This window comes from Molossus molossus, unplaced genomic scaffold, assembly GCF_014108415.1.
Source record: "Molossus molossus isolate mMolMol1 unplaced genomic scaffold, mMolMol1.p scaffold_m16_p_10, whole genome shotgun sequence".
In the NCBI taxonomy this organism is placed as follows: domain Eukaryota; kingdom Metazoa; phylum Chordata; class Mammalia; order Chiroptera; family Molossidae; genus Molossus; species Molossus molossus.
The window spans coordinates 96,123,682-96,147,703 of NW_023425345.1; the positions used below are offsets into that span (position 1 = coordinate 96,123,682).

Consider the following 24,022-nt stretch of genomic DNA (forward strand, 5'->3'; position numbering starts at 1 on the left):
GCCATAGTCCACAAGACCCAAATAACCTGGAACCTCTTCAACAGGCTCATCCTGAGCCCATCTTTACTTCAATTCAGTTTGCTTCTATTCAGTGATCCAGATCCACTAAAAATTACATTTATATTATCACCCAGTTTAGGAACACTAATAAGTAGCTGAAAGTTACCAAGAAAGATGCCTTTATTTTTTATGATGCACTTTGATATTTTCTATTATGTTGCATTTCCTTTTTAAAAAACGCTTGTTGTGATCTACCAGATTCATTTCATACTCTGTAATGGGTCTTGGTGCTAGTTCCAAAAACACTGCTCTTGCAACTTGGGCCTTTTCTCAGTTCCTCAGGTGGGCTTCACCAAACCCCTTTCCCCTTTAGGGCAGTTCCCTCTGCTTGGAATTCCCCTACTACTCCTACCCCATGTGCCAAGCTAATGCCTACTTTTGGGATTAAAAAAGTTACTTCCAGAGAGACTTTCTGACCTATCAGTTTAGAGTAAGTGAACATCCTCATAGTACCCTGTAACATAGCACTTATCACGATGGTAACAGTTCATTATATATTTTTGTTGACTTATTTATTGTCTGATCCAAGCAATAGAATATATGTTCCATGAAGGTGGAGACCTTTGTGTTTGGTTTTTCCAGTAGATGCAGTGGAACTCAATATGTATTTGTTGAATGAATGATTGATTGGCTGATTAATCTCTTTCTCTCACTGACTGGAAACTTCTGGAGGGAAGGGTCTCAGTCTTATTTACTTATTTACCCCTTCATCCTTAGTCCCAATAACAATGCCTGGGACATAAAAAGGGCTTTAATAAATATTGTTGAATGATCAAGTAAATGGATTATTTATTGGTAATACATTAGAAACATTTACACAGGTTTTAGAAAGGTGGATAAATTAACAAACGGAGAGACGGTCTAACATCTCTCTATTGGAGTACTGATTTGGAGGCCTGATTTCCCCTATTGCCACTTGGTGATTTGGTCTCATTCTGGGAAAGTTACTCCTTGAGTCTCAATTTCCACATGTGGAAAAGGGTTATGATATATTTACCTCAGAGAGTTGTTGAATGAGATAAAGCATGTAGAGAATTTCACATCATCTCTGGCTCTTGCTACGTGCTCAATAAATGTTAGCTGTTATGTCATTAAGTCCACATTAAGGCAAGCTGGGGAAATTAAAATAACATTCTTCAACTGTTGGAATCAACTTGGATTTTCTACCACATGTCACGTTGAGTCAGTGGCAGATAATACTGGGTTGAGGTCAGGTCTGGGGTAGGTTTTATTTTTCTTAAAGTAAGTAAATTTCGCCGGGCTGTGTGTCTCTGGATTGAGCATCCTCTCGGAATGAGAGGTCCCAGTTCGATTCTGGTCAGGACACAGGCCTGGTTGCAGGCTTGAAGTCCAGTAGGGGGTGTGTAGGAGGCAGCTGATCAGTGTTTCTTACATTGATTTTTCTTTCTCCTTTTCTCTCTCTCTAAAAAATCACTGAAAACATATTTTTAAAAAATAATAAAATAAATTTCTCTGCCAACAAGACATTTCTGTTTTGCTTCTCTGATAGAATAATTACAGTTTCATTTTGATGTATTTCTTTGTCAATATTTTCAACTTTAGTTATGAAGTACTTCATTGTGTCGTGTCTTCAGTCAAGAAATTTTAAATATTTTAATTGTCTAAAATACATACTTTCACTCTACATTTTTTGCATATTAATGAAATAGCAGTATGAAAATGGGACCCCCTGATTTGGGAGGAAGGGGAGCATAATAATTATTTTCTTAATTTCATATCATCAAATATGCCAATAATGTTTCTTTTAAACTTGGTTTATTAAGTGTTTAAAGATCTACCTCTTTTTTTTTTAATCCTCATCCGAGGACATTTCCCCGTTTTTTGTTCAGATAGAGTGGGAGGGAGAGAGAAGAGAAACATCGACGTGAAAGGGACACAACCAGGGCCGGGGACAAACTGCAACCGAGGTACGTGCCCTTAGTGGGAATCGAACCCGGGTCTCTCCAGACTGCAGGCCAATGCTCTAACCGCTGAGCAAAACTGGCCAGGGCAAGATCTACCTCTTTAGTTAAGCTCCCCTCTCTCTCCATAGCCCTCAGTGATTTGCTGGCATAATACTGTGTATATACTGTAATGTGTTTAGTAGAACTTCTACATGTTCCTAATGATAACAATAGAACATGTGAACATATATTGTGTAAAGTTAATTCATCCTGATTTTCTATTCTTTTTTTTTTTTCAAAAATTTTTTTTTTTATTGATTTTTAGAGAGAGAGGAAGGGGAAGGGAAAGATAGAAACATTGATGAGAGAGAACATTGATTGGCTGCCTCCTGCATACCCCCCCTGGGGATCTGCCCGCAACCTGGCCATGTGCCCTGACTGGGACTCGAACCTGCAACCTCTTGGTACGTGGGTCGATGCTCAACCACTGAGCCACACCAGCTGGGAGATCTAAGCTTTACAGTGATCCTTTTAAGTGGGTACTGTTATTCCCATTTACAGATGAGGAAATAGAGACTCAAAAAGGTTAAGTAATATCAACACAATGGGGAACTGGTGCTGGAACTCAGCCGCAATACTACTGCCTTCCCCTTAAATGGAAACTCCCCAGCCTTTTAAGCTGATAAAACTGACATTGAGTTCTCGTGATTATGTCTGTTTGGAAGGGCAGGGAGGGAAGTAATAAAAACATATAGGATGAATGGGACTTTATAATTGTTATAATCTCTGTTAACTTGCCTACATAACTTTTGAAGTATCAAGTGGTTAAGGTTTTTTTGTTTTGTTTTTGCTTATTTTCATAATTCTACCTATCGATGGCAAATTGGAGCCTCTGAGGCTTGATAAGAATACTTGAAGAGTTGTGAACTTTGTTCACATTACTTGTTATTAGCTGCTCTTTCAAAAACTCTCTGAAGCCCTGGCTGGTTTGGCTCAGTGATTGGTGCATCGGCCTGTGGACCAGCGAGTCCTAGGTTCGGTTCCCACTAGGGGCACGTATCAAAAAAAAAAAAGAAAGAAAATTTCTGAAGAGGATTTCTGCTGATGAGCACAATCTTGATAGGGGGTAATTTTGCTTTGCATTTTACTCTTGCCAGGATATGTTTGTTCTTATCTGTCACCCTACTTCCTCTACCCCCAATTCTTATTGCTTTTTTTTTTTGTGGCAAGATACCAACACCCTGTACCCTCCATGAATATACTTAATGTAGCAATAGAGAGGTAGTAAAGACAGCTTAGAATATCTTTTTCATTTCTGGGTATATCATGCTTTTATATCGGTGGTTGGGGAAGAACAAATAAATTTAGCAATGTGAACTGTGCACAAGTAGTTCAAAAGGAAAATGATCCACATTCACAGATCTCCTTATGGCCATTTTAAAATATGCTCCCTTTCAAGCAAAAACTGGTGAATGCAGAATATGTGTGGTTCTGTTTGTGATTACTTGGGACCTAAAGTCTTAATTGTTCTAGATAATGCTTTTCTTGAAGGTTGGTGTTGTATTTTTATTTTTATATATATATATATATATATATATATATATATATATATATATATATCTTTACCATTGAAAGTATTACAGATGTCCCTCATTTTTCCCCCATTGACATCTCCCTCCCTGCCACTTCACCTCATTGTTGTCTTTGTCCATTGGTTATGCCTGTAGGTTGCTTTTTTTTTTTAAAAGCTTCACCAGAGGATATTTTTATTCCATTTATCTTTAGATAGAGTCGGGGGGCAGAGAGAAAGAAAGAAACTTTGACATGAGAGAGACACATCAACTGATTGCCTTCCACATGAACCTGACCAGGGCCAGGGACCAAACCGCAGTTGAGGTACATGCCCTTGGCCGAAATTGAATCCGTGATTCTTTAGTCGATGGGCCAACGGTGGGTAACTGCTGAGCCAAACTGGCCAGGGCAGGTATTGTATTTTTAAATAGAAATTCTATAATGTGGATTTATTTTTAAAGATAACTGGAAAATATTTAAACTTGGTTCAAAGTATTAGTTCCTTTTATGTCCTATGGAGATATGTTAGATACGTTAAATGAAAGAAAATAACCTTGAAGAGTTAATTTTCATTTTTTTAAAGTAAATATTGGCTCAATGAACTTTATTTTGTGTTCTTTATAAACAAGCAACCCTTCTGTGGGCCTCAATTTTGGAACTCTTGGAAGCACCGCGACTCCAGCAACTACATCTGCTTCTTCAGGTGGTTTTGGAACCGGGCTCTTTGGATCTAAGCCTGCCATTGGGTTCACTCTAGGAGGAACAAGTACAGGTAAGGAGAATGGTCACATTTTCAGGGAATATATTTGGGATTTTATCTTTTTCAAGTCTGCACACGCCCCAATTGGGCATTGAACCTGCAACCCAGGTATATGCCCTGACCAGGAGTCGAACCCCCAACCTTTAGGTATATGGGAGGACGCTCCAGTCAACTGCGCCACACCAGCCAGGGCTTTAATTTACATCCTTAAGAGATGTTTTAAAACAATTGTTTTAAACAATTGTTTTCAAGGAATATGTTTGTGATTTTATCTTTTTCAAGGCTGTACTGTATTTTCTCCCTTTACAAGTATTGTCATTGGTGGTAGACTTAAAAAATGGTAACTACTAAGATGAAAAGAAATATCGGGATGTGGAATTAAGGGCCAGTGACAGGCCCAGTCATTAGCTATGACCTACTTTTATGAAATGAAGGAAAACATACATTTAAAGAGATAAAGAAGTGCCTGGCTGGTGTGGCTCAGTGGATTGAGTGTTGACCCATGTTCTAAGAGGTCCTGGTTCTATTCCCAGTCAGGGTACATGCCCGGGTTGCCGGCTCAATCCCCAGTGAGAGGCGTGCAGGAGGCAGCCAGCTGATCTATGTTTCTCTCTCATGTTGATGTTTCTCTCTCTGAAAAATCAATAAAAACATATTTTTAAAAATAAAGAATTAAAGAAGTTTTATCTCTGTAAATATAATAAAGTAATCTAAAGTTTTAGATTATATGATGCAGTGTTTTACCTTAGTGAAGATTGTTAAGTCAAGTTTACCAATTTGGCCATTAATTTAGCAGGTATGGGAGAGTCAGCATACTATTTTGCTATAACATTATAGTTACATTCATTTTTTTCTTAAATTTTTTAAGAATCCTCACTTGCCCTGGCTGATTTGGCTCAGCGGTTAGAGCATCGGCCTGCGGTCCGGAGAGACCCGGGTTCGGTTCCTGCTAAGGGCATGTACCTTGGTTGCAGTTTGTTCCCGGCCCTGGTTGGTCGTGCGGGTGGCAGCCACTCGATGTGTCCCTTTCACGTCGATGTTTCTCTCTCTCTCTCTCTCTTCCTCTCTCTCCCTCCTACTCTATCTGTGCAAAAAATGGAAAAATGTCCTCAGGTGAGGATAAAAAAAAAAAAAAAGAATCCTCACTTGAGGATATGCTTACTGATCTTTTTTAGAGAAGTGGGGGAGAGTGAGAGAGAGAGCCTGCCATTAATGTGAGAGAGAACATCGATTGGCTGCCCTCTGCACACGCCCCAACTGGGCATCGAACCTGCAACCCAGGTATATGCCCTGACCAGGAGTCGAAGCCGCAACCTTTAGGTATATGGGAGGATGCTCCAGCCAACTGAGCCGCACCAGCCAGGGCTGTAATTTACATCCTTAAGAGATGTTTTAAAACAATTGTTTCACTGGGAAAAGGGCAAGAGGATAAAGGTTTCTGGTAGACATTTCAATAATAAAAGTGTGGGTTTTGTTTTTTTGTTTTTTTTAATACTACAGGTATTTTGTTACTATAAATGTTTCATTGGAGTTGCTTCCTTATTTATCCTTTATTCTCTACCTGCACAGCCTCTTGGTCTCTGTTACTGCCTTTTGCATTGACCTTCCAGCATCGATTGCAACTCTTTCACTGCCACACGTAGAAAATGAAAGAGCTGCAAGAATAAATATGAGACCAGCCAGTGAGCCTTAGCTCTGTGTGCCAGGGTTATTTGAGGAGGAGAGTAACATTTATTTCTTCCTTGCCTAATTTTGTTATAAGCAATCATTGTTTTCATTTTATAAATCTTATTTGCTAGTTATTCAAATTATATACAGCTTATAATATGAAAATTAGTGCTATAGGAAGAATGTTTATGTTAGTGGTTATGGTGGAAGAAGAAACTGGTATGTATTGGTCATTAACAGTGTTCTCACTGCCTGAGGGTGATTCCAAGTCTTGCCCTTGTGACAAACTAAAGGAATGCCATCTTCCACTGATTATTAAATTTTATTTCTCTTTTTGTCTCCAGGACTAGCAACAGCTATAACTACAGGATTAACTCTGGGTAAGAACTTTTGAGGAAAGATCCCAGATCTGTGGTTTCTTACTCTTTTCTTTCCTAATATCCTATAGAGCTGGGATATAGAGGAAAGTATGTAAGGAGCCAAATATAGATCGCAGATGTTGACTTATCAGAGACTTTCAGTATTTGAATATTTTAAAAATACTTTTTTAATTCAAAAAAATTTTAATTCAGACATGGTTTTTCTGCTGAAATTTATTTCACAATACATTTTCCTGTCATTTGAGTCCTTTTAGTGGAAAAAGCACCAAGTATAGGCCATAAGTCTTGGAATTAAGCCCTGGTTGTGTCTGTGATTAGTTGTGAGGCCTTAAAAAAAAAGACAGTTATTGATATATAGGGCAACTTTTAGACTATAACAAGTTTTTGGATTCTCTTCCAGCTCAAAAACATCTTAGTTTTCTATAGTGATACGCTGAAGGGAACATGAATAACTAGGTTGATAGCTTGCCTTGCCTTCAATCTAGATGGCGTAAAGACTGCGAAAGGAAATGAAAGAATGAAAGGACATCGAGGAACCTCAATTAAAATTAAATTAGAAATAGAAATGAAGATTAGTGGGCTTTCTTTACTTGGCTGCTGCTTACCTATTATTAACAGAAAACAAATATGTTTACTACCAAAATTTTGGACAGAATTGGCTACAAGGGCAAGCATTTGGGTCCTCTTATTTTCTAAGATTGTAGAACTCATACATGATTTCAAAGCACTGGACTCTGGCAGGAACTTCCAATTGTAGTAAGGTCAATCCAGAAGGGTGATTTTTGGCTTTTTGTCCCCTAGTGCTTTTAGGAGAAGCCAAAATGTACGCCATTCATATACTTCATTTAAATTTTTGAGCAGCTACTACTTCCTAACTGTGGCCTCAGGTATACATAATGCTTTGAACATTTAGTATTAGCTGTTGATGTCAGGAACTGCTGAGTGCATGAGCAAACTCATTCAGTCTGTTATGAGGTGAATGGAATAGGCAGGTATAATACTGTGTTGTGTAATCTGACAAATGCTCCAACAGCTGTACGAAATGCATCAAGAAGGCAGAGGAAGAAGAGAACAAGAGTTCATTTGGGGAACAGGACGCATTTTAGATGGAGGAATGGAAAGTGCAAAGGCCCACTCATAAAAAAATCCAGGGAGTAAGGAAAAATACTTTGTTCTTGGAGCTTAGGTTTCAAAGATAGGAATGGTATTTGAGGTGCAATGGGACTAGATGGGGAAAGTGATTGTGTGCCAACTTTTTTTTTAATCCTCATCCGAGGACATTTTTGCATTTATCTTCAGATAGAGTGGGAGGGAGAGAGAGAAACATCGATGTGAGAGAGACACATCGAGTGGCCACCACCCACACGACCTCAACCGGGGCCGGGGACAAACTGCAACTAAGGTACGTGCCCCTAGCGGCTACTGAACCTGGAGTCTCTGGTCCGTGGGTCAACACTCTAACCACGTAGCCAAACCAGCCAGGGCTATGCCAACTCTTTGGACTCTATTTTAGAGACTGGAGAGCTAGTGGGAACATTAGGTCAGGGGGAGTCACCAGGGTATTTTGTTTTTCTTTCTCTTTCTCCCTCCATCCCTCTTTTTCTTTTTAATAAAGTAACAGGTAATTCCAAGAATAGATTGTAGGGTAGAGGAGGAAGATAACAGAGAAACAATTAGGTTATTGTAATAGTTCTTGAGAGAGGGATGTCTGAACTAAGGTTTTTGAGGATGCTTGTATTCCTGGGACTATCTCTAAAGTAGAAATGACAGGATTGGTGACTAATAGAAAGCACTGGAGAGAAGGGGTGATTGTGGTTTCTGTCTTGAGCAGCTGAATTGACCACATTGATTTTAGGAAAGTTTTTTTTTATGAGGCAAAATGTTAGGGGTCCAAAAGGACATTAAGGTAGAGCTAGCCAGTGAGGACTCAGATAGATGTTGATTTAGACCATGTACCTATAGTTGAAATTCTGAAAGTGGGTGAGATCTTTTAGGAAGTAAGGGAGCAGGAAGTGAACCATAGGGAGTGTCCTTTGAGAAGTGAACAGAGAAAGATCTACAAAAGTGGAGTGAGCCCTGACTGGTTTGGCTCAGTGGTTAGAGCGTCAGCCTGCGGTCCACAGAGACCCGGGTTCGGTTCCCGCTAAGGGCGCGTACCTCTGTTGCAGTTTGTCCCCGGCCCTGGTTGGTCGTGTGTGTGGCAGCCACTCGATGTGTCCCTTTCTCGTCGATGTTTCTCTCTCTCTCTCTCTCTCCATCTCCCTCCTTCCCACTCTATCTGAACAAAGAATGAAAAAATGTCCTTGGGTGAGGATGATGAAAAAAAAAAAGTGGAGTGAAAGGAGCAATACAACGAGGGGTAGGAAGAATTTATCACATTGATTGAATATTTTTTGCTTTTCTTAACTCAGGGTCATCTTTTCAGTATTCACCATGCTTGGGTCCCAACTTTTATATTTTTCTCTCATACATACACAAGTATATCCTTGTTCTATCTGCAAAAAGTGGGATCACTAACTTTTAGGGAACCAGTTGACTGGTATAATACGTACAGAGTTAATGGTAAATAAGGATTTTTTTTTTCGTTCAACAGGAACGGCAACCACTACATCTGCATCTACAACAGGTTTCAGTTTAGGATTCAGCAAGCCTGCAGCATCTGCCACACCATTTGCTCTACCTATTACTTCTACCTCAGCTAGTGGTCTTACCCTTTCGTCTGCTCTGACATCAACTCCAGCAGGTGAGGCAGAATGGGAAAATGTCACATTTCATGCTTAAATTTTAATTTTATTTGGTTAGTGTACACAAGTAGTTGTCTTATTAAAGATAACTTAAATTTGGGAAAATTTTTACTGAAATCATTCAGTAATTTTGACCTATTAAATTCCTGCTTTGTGTAAGAGATCAGCATTGGGCATTAAAGCAACAGAGACCATCTTGGAAGTTGCTCTCTATTTACAGAGAACAAAGTAGGGGAGAGGATGAGAGAAATAAAATGTAAAACCATTACTATCTACTTTGTTTTCAGGGAGCATTTTGGTCACAGGGACAATGAAAAGTTTGCATAAACCTTGCCTGGCTTAAATTCATTCAGATTTGAGGGTGGAGTTGGTGGCCTGGGCTGAAAACTCTTTATTACTGTGAAATCTGTTACCTGATACCATTCATTTATTACCCAAAGTCCTTTTTTTCTGTTACTGGTTTTCTCTTTATTCATAAGTATATATAATTTTATCTTTATTGAACAGTGTTTTCCAGGAGCCAATTTTTATCAGGGACATCAGTTTTTTTAAGAAAGGGTTTTGTATCTTTTCTTGTGTTCTAGAAACAGTGTTTCCTTTTGGAGGCTTACAATCTCACTTTTTATAGCATCCACAGGATTTACTCTGAATAATTTGGGTGGAACAACAGCCACAACTACGTCTGCATCAACAGGCCTTTCTTTAGGGGGAGCCTTAGCTGGTTTGGGAGGTTCGCTTTTCCAAAGTACAAACACAGCGACATCAGGTAATTGATGGTATTTACTCTCCAGAAATAGTAAATATTTATTTTTAAATTTATTTTGGCATTTTAAGCAGATTGCTTTGTCTCATTAACTTTTATATTTTTCTTTTAGTATGAAAACAATTGTAATGTTCTTTCTGCATAATTGGACCTCCTAGCAATATTTTAGAAATACATTTTCCTGTTTCTCAATATTGATAGACTAGATAAAGAAACGAAGAGGGGCCTGTTTGAGGAGTCAGTAAAGTTTCTAGAGAAACTTATTTTTTTAGTAAATTGCAGTTGAATAATCTTAGATCATTTAGTGTCTACAGTCATTGTAAGACATCTTGACCTCTTAACCCCTGGTTCTAGGAATGGCTTTTTGTTACAGACATCAAGAAGGGAATTCATATACTCTGAAGTCAGGATTTTAAAATGCATTATTAAAGTAACTTTATTATAGTCAGGCAGCACTAAAGTATCAGTTCACCTGGCATGGACTACTGAGTTAATATCTTGGATTGATTTCTCATTTCTTGCTTATTTTGAAATTAGCATTATGTTAAGGACTCTGCCGATGTTTTGAATATTGGCTATAGCTAATGCCAATATAGGAAAACCAGTGGGGCTTTGTGGGAGTGAGAAAAGCTTCCCTTTTATTTGAAGAAGTTGTATAATTACCTCATGTAACAATGTAATATCAAGAATTTCTGTCTTAACAATTTACATATTAGGAATAGTTGATACATGTTGAAATCACAGAATTTCTGATAATACTTAGATTAACTCATAATGCCTATTTCCATGGTTTCACTGAGTACCTAATATGTCTAATACTTTACTTGCTTGTGTGGGAGAGATGAAGGAATGTGATTTGATGATTTCTGTTAAAGCTATAGTTCTTTTGTGCCCTCTATTCAAATACTAAATTTAATGGAGTAAGTCCAAGTCAGTGGAAGGGGGAAAAGGAGTTGGTCGAGATAACCTATAGAAATGTGTAGTATTCATATTTTATTAATCTTTCAAATGCTTTATCATTATTGTCTAACTTTGTAGGTATTCAAAATGTCTTTAATAACCAAATCACTAGAAGACTATAATATATATTTATTCACAGGATAAATATTTAAACACCTCTCCTGAAGAGTCTTATGAGAATAAGACACAAAAATAATAGAAAGGGGAGGTAGAGGGTTGTTTTGTGTCTCATTATTGAGTTTTTAGGTCTGTTCTGATTTTTCTTAGGCACTTAACCGCAATATTCAATGCTTAATTTATGGTTACATTAACCTAAAGGTGCCATTGATATTTTAAAAACTTAATAAGTTATTTTTTAGTCATGTCTTTTCATACATTGCCAGGGTTTAAATCCAGATTTCAGTTAACCCATGCTCTGAACAGTACATCTCACCATTTTCTCTGTTTTTAAAATAAATACCGTCCTGTCTAAAGCCCACAGTTTTGTCAGTTTGGGAATGTATGGATTCACAAATATATATACTTAAAAATCCTTTTTTCTTTATTGACTTTAGAGAGAAGGAGAGAGCGATAGAAATATCAATGAGAGAGAATATCGGTTGGCCACCTCCTGCATGCTCCCCACTGGGAATCGAATCAGTGACCTCTTGGTGCATGGGTCGACGCTCAACCACTGAGCCACACCGGCCGGGCCACAAGTATATAGTAATAGTTTAAAAATAACTATAGTCTAGCCCCTGGGCCGATGCTCTAACCGCTGAGCCAAATCGGCCAGGGCAATACTAGATTATTTTAAAAGTGTGTAATTCTAAACCATGATTGGAAGACAAGATGTATTCACCTGAAAACATACAAACTAAAATTGCTTTTGTAGAGAGGGTTTACAAACAAGAAATAAAATTGAGTGTCCAAATATAACAAATTAACGGATGCATTCTTATTCTGACCCTTTTAGTAAAGAAAAATTACATCATCCAAACTATATATACCACTGAATCCAAGTAAGACTATCAGTCTTTGTTTAGAGCATGCTCTAGACTTGTTTTTGTTATTTTCCTAAATCAAGTATGCAGAAAATCCTGGGATCCAAGTTAAAAGCATTTGCATGCTTTGGTCAGAAGAAGAAATCATTATAAAGACTTACAGTGAACTTTATAAATGATGTTTTGCATATTTGTAGGTCTTGGACAGAATGCGTTAAGCTTGACTTTGGGAACCACGGCAGCTACTTCAACTGCAGGCAATGAAGGCCTTGGTGGTATAGATTTTAGTAGCTCGTCAGATAAAAAGAGTAAGTAATGTTGTTATAATTTTATGTTCTAACAGTCCTGTGAGGGAACTTAATTTCCTGTGTCTGAAAGATTGTTAGTTATATATTCAATAGTAAAGTTTTTACTTTTAAGTCTGCACCATATTTTATAAATTTTGTGTGTTGTGCATTTAAGATTTTATTTTTGTAGAAAATTAAGATTTTTATGTGCCTATGTCTTATTTGAGATTATAATACATTGTTTGAAGCCTGTTTTTTCTCATGTAATATATCACAAGTATTTGTCAATGTAAGTAATTCTTTAAAAATATTTTAATGTTGCTTGATATTATATTAATCTTATGAATGGATATATCAATTTAGCCAGCCATCATCCAGTTGTTCATATCTAGTTCTTTGACTCTGGGAAGTATCACTGCATTGGACATCTTTATAGAGTCAACGTACTACTGTAGTTTTAAGAGCGTCAATCCTAGAGCTAAATTGTCTGGGTTCAAATCATGGCTCAACTACTTACAAGCTTTGTGACATTATTCTAGCTGTTTATCCTCTCTGTGCTTTACTTTTATTTTTTTAATCTGTAAGTGGGGGAAATTAACAGTACCTACTTCATAGGGTTAGTTTGAGGATTATCATTTGTAAAACCTTATTAGAGCCAGGCACATGGTGAATACTGTCTAGGTGTTTGCTTTTATTATTAATTTGGTTCATATTCTTGGTTATTTCCTTAGGGCAAATACCTAGAAATTGAATCAGTGGCTTAAAAACAGGGATGTTTTGGAGACTCTTGGTATATGTTGTAAAACTACTGTCCAGAAAGGCTTTGCAAGTTTATTTACTCACCAAGTATGAAAATGCTGTTTTTGTTGTGCTCGTGCTGTGCTGAATATTCATTTAAAAAATTGCCAAATTCATTTTGAAAAGTTTTTTTATTGTTACTTCTCTGTGTGATGTTTTGTTTTGTTTTGCAACATATTTTCTGCTTCCGATGAAAGCATGTCTTACTAGAGTATATGCATACATATTACATTGAACCTCTCAGAACTTAGAATGTGAAGTGATGAATACAAGTATCAAATAGTGTCCATATATCTGTATAAGAATTTTTTATTTTATTTATTTATTTATTTTTATCCTCACCCGAGGATATTTCTGCATTTATCCTGAGATAGAGCGGGAAGGAGAGAGGGAGGAAGAGTGAGAGAAACATCAACGTGGGAGAGACACATCAAGTGGTTGGCACCCACACGACCTCCCAACCAGGACCAGGGGACAAACCGCAGCTGAGGTACGTGCCTTTAGTGGGAACCGAATCCAGGACTCTCTGGTCCACGGCTGACGCTCCAACTGCTGAGCCAAACCAGCCAGAGCTGTATAAGAATTTTTTAATTGAACATGGGTTTTATTATAAGGAGATACCATTTATTCTAGGGTGAAATACTATCCTAAAAGTTGGTAAAGTCCTTTTAAACTTATACAACTTGGGTCTATTTCTCTTTGAATGAAAATTTGCTAATTTCTAAACATAGGGTCATATCTCTCTTTTTTTTTATGTAGTATTCTTTATAGCAGCTCTATCATTAGAAAAATAGCCTTAGATGTTTTAGCAGCGTATTTTTTTTCTCAATTGGAGCAACCTGGTACCCTTTTTTTTAAAGCATGAGACTACTTGTGTCTTCATTGTAATTGCTTTTAGACTCCATGTGAAAGAGCAGATTGAAGCAAAGGAATGAGAGAAATGTAAGGAGTTATTTCCCCCTTCCACAGTTATATTCTTAGATATATATATATATTGTACAAAAGGAACACATAGAATAAATGCACATGACTACATATACCACGTGCCAGTTCCCTCTAATGTGTTATATGTGTCAAGGGAATCAGGAGATTTTTTTTCTTTTTCTAGTAGCTATATTAGGGTGGACCTGCATTATCAGGGATTAAATCAGATGAAGAGTGGTAGGGAACAGCATTTCATGAAGAGGGGTCAGCATGGAGAGAGGGCTAGAGATGAGAATGATCTTAGTCCTTTTGAAGAACCACTGGAAGTCCAGTGTAGCTGCAGAACAGAAAGATTTAGATTATAGAGCTCACACTAAAGAGTTTTATAATTAGCCCTGGCCAATGTGGCTCAGTTGGTTGAGTGCCATCCTATGCACTAAGTGGTTGCCTGTTTGATTCCCTGTCAGCATATGCCCAGGTTGTAGGCTCCATCCCCGGTAGGAGGTGTGGGGGAGGCAGCCGATGTTTCTCACATAAATGTTTCTCTCTTCCTTCCTTTTGGAAATCAATAACATTAATAAAAAGTTTTATAGTTATACTAAGGACAGTTGGGATATACTAAAGGGTTTTGATCTGGATAATGTGACATGATGAGATTTGTATTTTTAGAGAGCACTCTGACAACCATGTGGAGAATGATATGCAGGAAGCCAAGAATAGATGTGGAGAACTGTTAGGGAGCTTTTACAGTGGCCCACAGGCATTACTGAGGTGCAAGCCAGGTAGACTATTCATGAGTCCACACTGGTCTAGAAACAGGTGCAAGTTTTATATACACATGTTTGTGTGTATTAATTTTTGTAAAATATAATAAAATGTAATATCTAAGAAATGGCAAAATAATAACTAGTTAATAAAATAGTTGAACTATTTGAAAAAACAAAATTTAAATCTCTACCTTGTACTACTGTCTCATCAAGTCTAAGACAATGTTTATAGAATTGGGGTGCCATTTTCAGAAATGTCAAACTATGAAAGAAAAAAAATCTTAGAATCAAGGAAGTGCAAATGATGGAAAAATGACCGTTGAATTAAAGGGGTAAACAAAAAGTAACCCATGTACAGAGATAAAAGGTAAATGACAAATTTAAAGTAAAATACTTGATTTCTAGATGCTGCTTTTTCCACATTTTAACATCTCTGAAATCAAAATGTATCCTGCAATTATAAGGATATAGTTTTAGAAATAGATACATGAAATACATATATATGAGGGAAGTATATATATATTTGTCTCATATATTTCTAAGAGCTTAATGTCAAAATAGCTCTTTGAAGTCAATAAGAGAAATACCTAAAAAAATGTACAAGTAGCATAAATGAGAGAAATGAACTTGTCTAATTAACATTTGAAATAAATATTTTATTTCACTTAGTACTGTCAGGAATATGAATTAAGGTTATATTGAAGTGGCATTTTTCACTTACATACTAGCAATGGTTTTTTTTTTTTTTTTTAATGTGTTCATTGTTGAGGGTGTTTATTCCTAGTAGATGGGAAGGTAAGTTGGGACAGTTGTTCAAAGGGATCAGTTTGGTAATATGTCGGAGGCCTTCCCTGGCATACTCTTTGACCTATAAATTCCTCTTCTTGGGATATAAATCAATTAGAGCACAAGTATTTGTAGCTCTAGACATTCATTGCAACAGCAATATTTCTATAGTAGATGCTACTATTTACTATTAAAAGGGTTGGGCATAAGGGTTATTATACAGCTACATCATCTGTGTACTCTATGGTCATTTAGTCATTTTAATTGCATGGAAAATATTCACAACATACTGAAAAAATATGTTAAAATATTGCTTATGGTAATCCTGATTGCTTTTAAAAATGCATGTGTAAGGGCAGATAAAGACTGGAAGGAATCATTGAGGTTCTCTGCTGGGATGAACTTTTGTGTATTTCTGTATTTTTTATACTTTTCTTTTTTTTCCTTTTCTTTCTTGATTTTAGAGACAGAGGAAGGGAGAGGGAGAGAGAGAGACAAACATCCATGAGAGAGAACATTGATTGGCCGCCTCCTGCATGCCCCCCACTGGGGATTTGGCCCACAACCTGGGCATGTGCCCTGACCGGGAATCAAACCGGTGACTTCCTGGTGCATGGATTGATGCTCAACCACTGAGCAACATCTGGGCTTTTGTACTTCTTAAGTAAACAAGTCACTGCATCATTTTGCTGAAGGATCACTTTTACTTTTTGCTATTTTTAGATGTATACTATTAGTAAATAAGTGTTATTAAGAGAGAGCATTTGATTGGTCTGAAGACACAAGAAAACTTTTCATTTAAAAAAATTTGCTGCTTTTGTAAAATATTTAAGAGAAGTTCAGGTAATTGAAATATTTTAGCATTCCATACTGATTGGGCCTTAAAATGTATCAAGTAAAGCTTTTAGGAGTTCACCTGCCAGGCAGGAAGATTTTTTATGGAAGATAGTTTAAAAACTAAAAGATTCTCTTTTTTTAAAAATTTTCTATTACAGTTTACATTCAGTATTATTTTCAGATGTACTGAAGATTGGTTAGAAAATCATGTGCTTTATAGAGTGGTGCTCCCGATGCTTCAAGTACCCTCCTGGCCCGATACATATAGTCAGTAGTTATCATGCTATTATTGACTATATTTTTCCTATACTGTACAGTCGGCCCTCGTTTATTGTGGTTAATCAGTTCCAGGCCCTACCGCAGTAAATGAATTTCCGCGAAGTAGGATTCTTTATATACACTTTGCACTTCAACTTCTGCAGCTTCACTTTGTGCTTCAACTTCCGCAGCTTCACTCTATCACGGTTTTTTCAAATACTTGTTTTCACTGTCTCAGTCAACTTTTTAAATGAATATATTTGAAAAAACCATGATACTGAAGCTGCAGAAGTTGAAGCGCAAAGTGGCGAGGGACGACTGGAATCTACATCTCTGTGACTATTCTGTAACCACCAATTTGTACTGCTTAATCTCTTCACCGTCTAGCCCGGCAGCACCCTCCTCTCTGACAGCTGTCAGTCTGTTCTCTGTATCTATGAGTGTTTTTATTTTGTTTATTTTATTCTTTAGATTTCACATATAAGTAAAATCATATGCTATTTGTCTTTCTGTCTGTCTTAGTAAGGAAGATTCTTGTCCTTGAAAAAAAAATAGATGCAAATCAGCCCTGGCAAGTTAGGCTCAGTGGTTAGAGCGTCAGCCCACAGACCAGAGAGTCCTGGGTTCGATTCCCGCTAAGGGCACGTACCTCGGTTGCAGTTCGTCCCCGGCCCCAGTTGGGGTTGCGTGATTGGCAGCCAGTTGATGTGTCTCTCTCACATTGATGTTTCTCTCTCTCCTCCTCCTTCCTCTCTCCCTCCTCTATCTGAAGAAAAAAAAAAATAGATGCAAATCATATACATAACTGTTTATGTGTACATAAATACGTCTCCATAATTTGCTGTGTTGGGAGTTTGTGACAAGTCATGATGTTTAAGGGGCAGTCTAACAGATGCTTAACAGTTTCTATTTATACCTTAGTTTACATTAACTTAAAACTTGTTTTTGTAGTACATTGTTAAATTACCTATTTGTACTTAAATCTTCTTGAATTTTCTAGGTGATAAAACAGGAACAAGACCAGAGTAAGTTTACAATTTAATTTTTTAAATATTTTAATTAAGAATTTTACTTACTAAATTGTAGGTGAATGGTATGGTTGGAAATACGTGGAATCATTTAGGAATTTGAAAGAAAAAAATTTTCAACCAGTCTTTGTCAAAAATAAAATAATAAACACATGCTCTAGAAAGATTACAAAAGTCAAATTATGTATATTTTTTTTATGTTATTAAATATTGAACAGTTCATGGAACTTTACTTTTGGAGCACCTTTTATATATGGGGTGGGCAAAAATATGTTAAATTACCAGCCATCATTATCTAAAGGATAAAACATAAGTAAGGACACGAAATAATAATAAGAATAAGAATAAGAATACAAGAATAAGAATACAAATAAATAATATAATAATAAATTATAATACAAGAATAAACTGTTCCACATACAACTGTAAACCTAGTTTTGCCCACCCCTGTATAAATGAAAATATATGTGTGTGAGTGTATGTGTGTATACCTTTTATTTTATATATAAATTACTATGCCAGTACCATTTATTTCCTGAGGATCAAGAGGAATAATAGCCTCCCTGTACATCATATATATGTTTGAAGATTATTATTTTTATATATTCTCACCTAGTTTGTATTATGTTAGAGAAAGCATTTGTAAATAAGTGATCAAGTTCATATTTTAGTGCATATTTTAGTCCTGTGACACAAATGAGGAAGCTGAGAGAGACTGAGATTTGCCTAGGGTTATCATCCAGGAAGTAATAGCTGCCAAATTTCACTTATTCCTGCCTTCATTATATATTTATACATCTCTTAAGCCTATTCCTAGGTTTACTTTGTTGGAGAACAAATTGAAGTTATAAAATAATAAAGTAAAATATCGTGAGCATCTCATGAGAAGTTTTGTAGACTTTCTTTAATGAATGCTTTCTTATTTTTGAACTGAATAAAATATCAGTTGTAGAATTTTTGAGCCAGGGGGAATTTAGTTCAATATCTCATGCAGTCTGTAGTATTTTATAATTTTTTTTCTCATAAACATTTAGTCAAATGTATTTATGTAGATGGCAATGTTAGAAAAGGAATCTCCACATCAGATGAATTGCATTATAAGTCAGGAAATTTATTTTACTCTCTATATCTTGCAAGAAAGCTATACATGGGGAATATTTGCTTTATTTTCTTGTATCTTAACACATCTGTGGCATTTTTCTTAGGGATAGTAAAGCACTGAAGGATGAAAATCTACCTCCTGTCATCTGCCAGGATGTTGAAAATCTCCAGTAAGTGTGTCAAGTGTAATTAGATAAATCATATTTGAATGCAAATATATATTTTAGGGAGAACATCTCCTCTTTCTCCTAAACATTTTAACTTAGGAGTTAAACTGCCAGGTAGGGATCTTTTTTATGGAAGATAGTTTAAAACAAATAAGAAAACTTGTGTTAAAGTGTTAATGCTTTTAGAAATTAGAGTGAAAGCAGAACAACAGGAATTAAAATTCTGTAAATGTACTTTTTTCCCTGTAGGAAACCTAAGGTGTATTTTTTTAAAACTCAGTTTTATTTTTTTAAGGAAATTTGTGAAGGAACAAAAACAAGTCCAAGAAGAAATTAGTAGAATGTCTTCAAAAGCAATGCTTAAAGTACAAGAAGATATCAAAGCTCTGAAGCAGCTTCTGTCATTGGCTGCCAGTGGGTTACAGAGAAACACTCTCAATATTGACAAGTTGAAAATTGAAACTGCTCAGGTAAAGTAATTTAAAGTCATTGTATCATAGGATTTTTTTTTTTTTTTTTTTTTTTTCCCAAATGGAAATAGGTCTTTTTTAAATGATAAAGTTTAATACAGACATAAGAAAACTACACATATAGTTTATATACTTTTTAATTACTGTAATAATAATAGTTATTAGTTTTTATCTGGTACTTACTATGGATGAGGCAGTGTTCTAAACAGTTATATATATTAACCCTAGATGGATTTTTCCTGTAGCCTTATGTGATAGCTACTATTATTAACTACATTATACACATAAGAAAACAGGCAGAGGGCTTTGTTAGTAAGTGAGAGCGCTTGGATTCAGATCCTGGTAATCTAACTCTAGAAGTTATTCTATTACATTGTTTCATAAAAGTGCCTGCCGACATAATTGTTACACAAGGGGAAAACAGCTAGACAGAAAAATGTCTTTTTAATCTGTCAGTTATTAAATAACAATTATAGGTATTAAATTCTACTGATGACTTGCTAGTCTTAGGTCTTAGTCAATAAAAATAGTATGGAGCCCGGCTGGTGTGGCTCAGTGGATTGAGCATCAGTCCCCATGGACTGAGAGGTCCTGATTCAATTCCTGGTCAGGGCAGGGGCCTAGGTTGTGGGCTTGATCCTCAGTAGGGGTTGTGCAGGAGGCAGCTGATCAGTGTTTCTCACATCGATGTTTCTATCTCTCTCTCCCTTCCTCTCTCTCTAAAAAAATCAGTAAAAACTTTTTTTTTTTAAATGGTGTTGAGACTAATATCTTCTATCACTCATGTCTACTTGGTTTTGTCCCTATGATATACACAATATACATAGGTGAACAAAAGTATGTTTACAGTTGTATGTGCAACACAGTTTATTGTATTATTATTTGTTTGTATAATTTATTTGTATTAAAAGTAAAATCTGCCCACCACTGCATATGAAAGATAATAATGTAGTTTTTTTTTTTTTTTTAATCCTCACCTGAGGACATGTTGAGGGAGAGAGAGAATGTAGTTCTTTTTTAATTTGGGTTTATCAAAGAGCTATGCTCTTCATAAATGACATGGTAATATTTTAAGTAAAAATTTTAAAGATGGATTCAAAAAAACTTTTTAAGGTGCTTATGTGTCTTTATTTTAAATTCAAATAGAATTGAAATATAATACACTTGTTACAGATGTATAACATAGTGATTTGATATTTGTATATATTGCAAAATGATCACCATAGTAAGTCTAGTGAGTATCTATTATCACATATAGTTAAAAATGTTTTTTTTTTTTCAGCTTGTGATGAAAACTTTTAAGATCTACTTTCTTAACTTTCAGATAGACAGTATAGTATTATTAACTGTAGTCGTGCTGTACAGTACATCTCCAGGACTTATTTTATAACTGGAAGTTTGTACCAACTTATGTCTTTAAGTCAACTATTGGAAACTACTTTGTGAAGTTTTTCATAAAAATGTGTTACTAAAATAGCTATACTAAACTATGATCTTTAAAGGGGATTCAGAGGCTTGATTCATTGCTTTCAGATTTCTCACAAATTCTTTGATTGAATATGAAAAGTATTCCTTATGTTTCCTTCTCATTTGTTCTTCCTTTATATATCATCAGATATGTACTTTCTAGGAGAAGGAAAATGTTAGTTATGCTTTAAGACTGGAGGATGTTTAGACTCCTATTAAACATTACATGAAATGCCCGGCTGGTGTGGCTCAGTGGTGGAGCGTCCACCCATGCACCAAGAGGTCGCCGGTTCGATTCCCGGTTAGGGCACATGCCCAGGTTGTGGGCTCCATTCCCAGTGGGGGGCATGCAGGAGGCGGCCAGTCGATGTTCTCTCTCATCAATGTTTTCATTTCTCTCTCCCTTTCCCTTCCTTTCTCTCTAAAATCAATAAAGAAAAAATTACATGAAATTATACATTTTGTATATGAAATATGAAATTATATGGAAACAGTTATTAGCAATAATAGAGGAGGCAAACTTAAGAGAAGTGAACACTATGGTGGGATCCTTATACTCTTAACGGTGGATGATTCCTTTAACAAATATTTGTGGAATACCTGTTGCATACCATACTTGTTAATATAACACTTTTTAGAGATAAAAAGACAACTCCAAAGGTACTAAAAGTCTAGTGGGATGAATGAAATAATAAAAGATTAGGTAGAGTATAAATGTAGCAAATGAAGGTATTAGTCAGAGAACATTTTCTTAAGGAAAGAAATAGCCCTGGCCAGTTTGGCTCACTGGTAGAGTGTCAGCCCACGGACCAGTGAATCGCGGGTCTGATTCTGGTCAAGGAAACGTACCTCAGTTGCGGTTTGTCCCTGGCCCTGGTCAGGGTTGTGTGGGAGGCAACCATTTGATGTGTCCCTCTCACCTCAATGTTTCTCCTCTGCCTTTCCCTTCTTCTCCCTCCTTCTCCCTCCCACTTTATCTGAAGATAAATGGAAAAATATCCTCAGGTGAGGATTAAAAAAAACAGGAAAGAAATAATCAGAATTGAGTTTTAAAAATTTCATAAGGAATATCAAAGAAATTTGATCTAAGACTATTTTTCTTTCCAATATACAGGAATTAGTGTGCTACCTGCATTCTAGTGAATTACCAATTGAAAAAATGTTCTGGTTCCATTAGTGAAGTAGTTATCAATCTTATTTAAACCAAAACTTCAGAGACAGCTTTTCTGGGAAATATAAGCAATCCCGAGGTGAGGAGCAGTATTGTGATTGTGTAGATCAAAACCTTATAAAAGTGGAAGCTTTTATATACATAATTTTTGGGGGGTTCATAACTCAAGAGTTTAAATAAGTAGGGAGGTTAAAGTTTTTTGGCAGTAAGGCAAGTGGCAAGTGGTTTGTTGAAGTCATTGCTGAGTCCATGCATTCAGTGAACATTTTAAAGTGTCTGTTATACACAGACCACTTCAGGCATTTGGGATAAAAACAATGTTCCAGGGAGAATGAGTTAAATCCATCAGGTAGTGCGTTTCAGTACAAGGTATGAGGCACAAAGGGTTCAAGTAGGCACTTTTATTTTCTCTCCAGGGTAGGATACATTTGTGTTGGTTCTTGAAACACACTTAGGTGTTCCTCAGGCTGACAGGAAGGAAGAATAACAAACAAAGGCACGGGGGCATGAAATAGGCACGTTTGAGGATCTATAAGCAGTTCCCTGTTAGGAGCACCAAGTATGAATCTGGGCCTGGCAAACGTTAGTGCTTGGAGAAGTAGGCAGGGTCAGAGTTTGAATAGCCCAGACCTCGCCAGGGCATTTGTGCTGGAGTCAGGATGGAAGCTTGAGCTGAAGAATGAAAAGGAGGTGGAAAGAACAATTAGAGACTTAACAGTTTGGCAATAAAGTGAGGGCAAGAGGTTGCTACAGGGAATATGAAGGTTAAGGTAAGATTTTTTTCTTTTGTAGTAAAGGAGACAAATAGAAGTTGAAAAAGCAGTGAACTGACAGGAATGTGAAATGTAAGGGGTTAAAACAATATCAGCCTTAAAACACAATTGACTAGAAAATAGAAATGGCACTGAGGAACAGTCAAAAACAATTTAAGAATGGTTGAGTATGTATGTAAGCTTTAAAATCATTGGGCTGCCTAGGGTCTGTTTTCAGGTCTTCGAGCTACATGGCCTTGGACAAATTACTCAATGTCTCTAACACCATTTTTACATCCCTAAATAGGGTTAAAAGTTGTCTACATTATAGGTTTATTATTGAGGATTGACCATGATAAGTAAAGCCTTCAACATAGTGCTTGGTATATAGTAAATATTGAGAATGTTTAACTGCTGCCATCATCAGCCTCAACATTGTCACTACTACCTTGCTTTTTTTTACAATAGTGTTTTCTACATTTATAGTAAAGGTTTTTAAATAGTAGTGCAGTGTTTCACTGTGGTTGAATTAACTTCATGAGTCCAACAGAAATTCATCATTTTTAAAATAGATCAGCAACTCTTTATAAATGTATAAAGTTTGTTAAAAGTGTAGTTTGTCTTCCTTGGAAGAGGTTTTAGCAACTTGTAAATCAGCTTCATCTATGTTATATTCTCACAGAAGGAACTTTCAAGAATGACATTGTTTGAAGTTTCAAACCAGAGCTAGTTGGTATTTTTAGCCTAACTTTTAACTGGCTCTTTTTTTTAACCTCTGGTGCATTAGGAGTTAAAGAATGCTGAAATAGCGTTAAGAACCCAGAAAACACCACCTGGACTCCAACATGAAAATGCAGCTCCTGCTGAGTAAGTTACTGGAATTTTTAAAGATGTTTTTACAAAATCAAAACAGTAAAAATAATATGCAGGGTAAGAATTTTTAGTTTTCTATGTAGCAAGCCTGGGTTAATAGGTACCTTACATGGATTTAAAAATTTTAATTTTTTTTTTTTTTTATCCTCACCTGAGGACATTTTTCCATTTTGTATTCAGATAGAGTGGGAAGGGGAGAGAGGAAGAGAGAGAGAGAAACATCAATGTGAAAGGGACACATCGAATGGCTGCCTCCTGCAGGACCCAACCAGGGCCGGGGACAAACTGCAACCAAGGTACGTGCCCTTAGCAGGAACCGAACCTGGGTCTCTCTGGACCGCAGGCTGATGCTCCAACCGCTGAGCCAAACTGGCTAGAGCTTAAAATTTTAATTTTTATGATAACACTAAGAGAGGGTAGTTTATTATCCCCATTTTATTGAATGTAAAAACTAAGAACCAAGCTTTTAACTATTATGCCATTACATTTCATTTGCATGTTTATTGCAGTGGTTTATTTTATTTTATTGTTTTTTTAGTAGA

At 36.4% G+C, this 24,022-nt stretch overlaps 1 protein-coding gene across 4 annotated transcripts in view; it reads left to right on the forward strand.

Annotated features, from left to right (window-relative positions):
- The window catches only part of NUP58 (nucleoporin 58), a 45,710-nt gene that overhangs the window by 2,155 nt on the left and 19,533 nt on the right, over nt 1-24,022 (forward strand). For 2 of the 4 annotated variants that reach the window (XM_036251390.1, XM_036251391.1), the window contains exons 2-10: nt 4,166-4,308; nt 6,309-6,344; nt 8,938-9,087; nt 9,717-9,854; nt 11,992-12,102; nt 17,452-17,476; nt 18,685-18,750; nt 19,043-19,217; nt 23,395-23,474. In XM_036251390.1, coding sequence (XP_036107283.1) covers nt 4,166-4,308; nt 6,309-6,344; nt 8,938-9,087; nt 9,717-9,854; nt 11,992-12,102; nt 17,452-17,476; nt 18,685-18,750; nt 19,043-19,217; nt 23,395-23,474 — 924 coding nt within the window. The remainder of the gene's footprint in view (nt 1-4,165; nt 4,309-6,308; nt 6,345-8,937; nt 9,088-9,716; nt 9,855-11,991; nt 12,103-17,451; nt 17,477-18,684; nt 18,751-19,042; nt 19,218-23,394; nt 23,475-24,022) is intronic. The other 2 variants (XM_036251393.1, XM_036251392.1) reach the window with 2 other exon arrangements.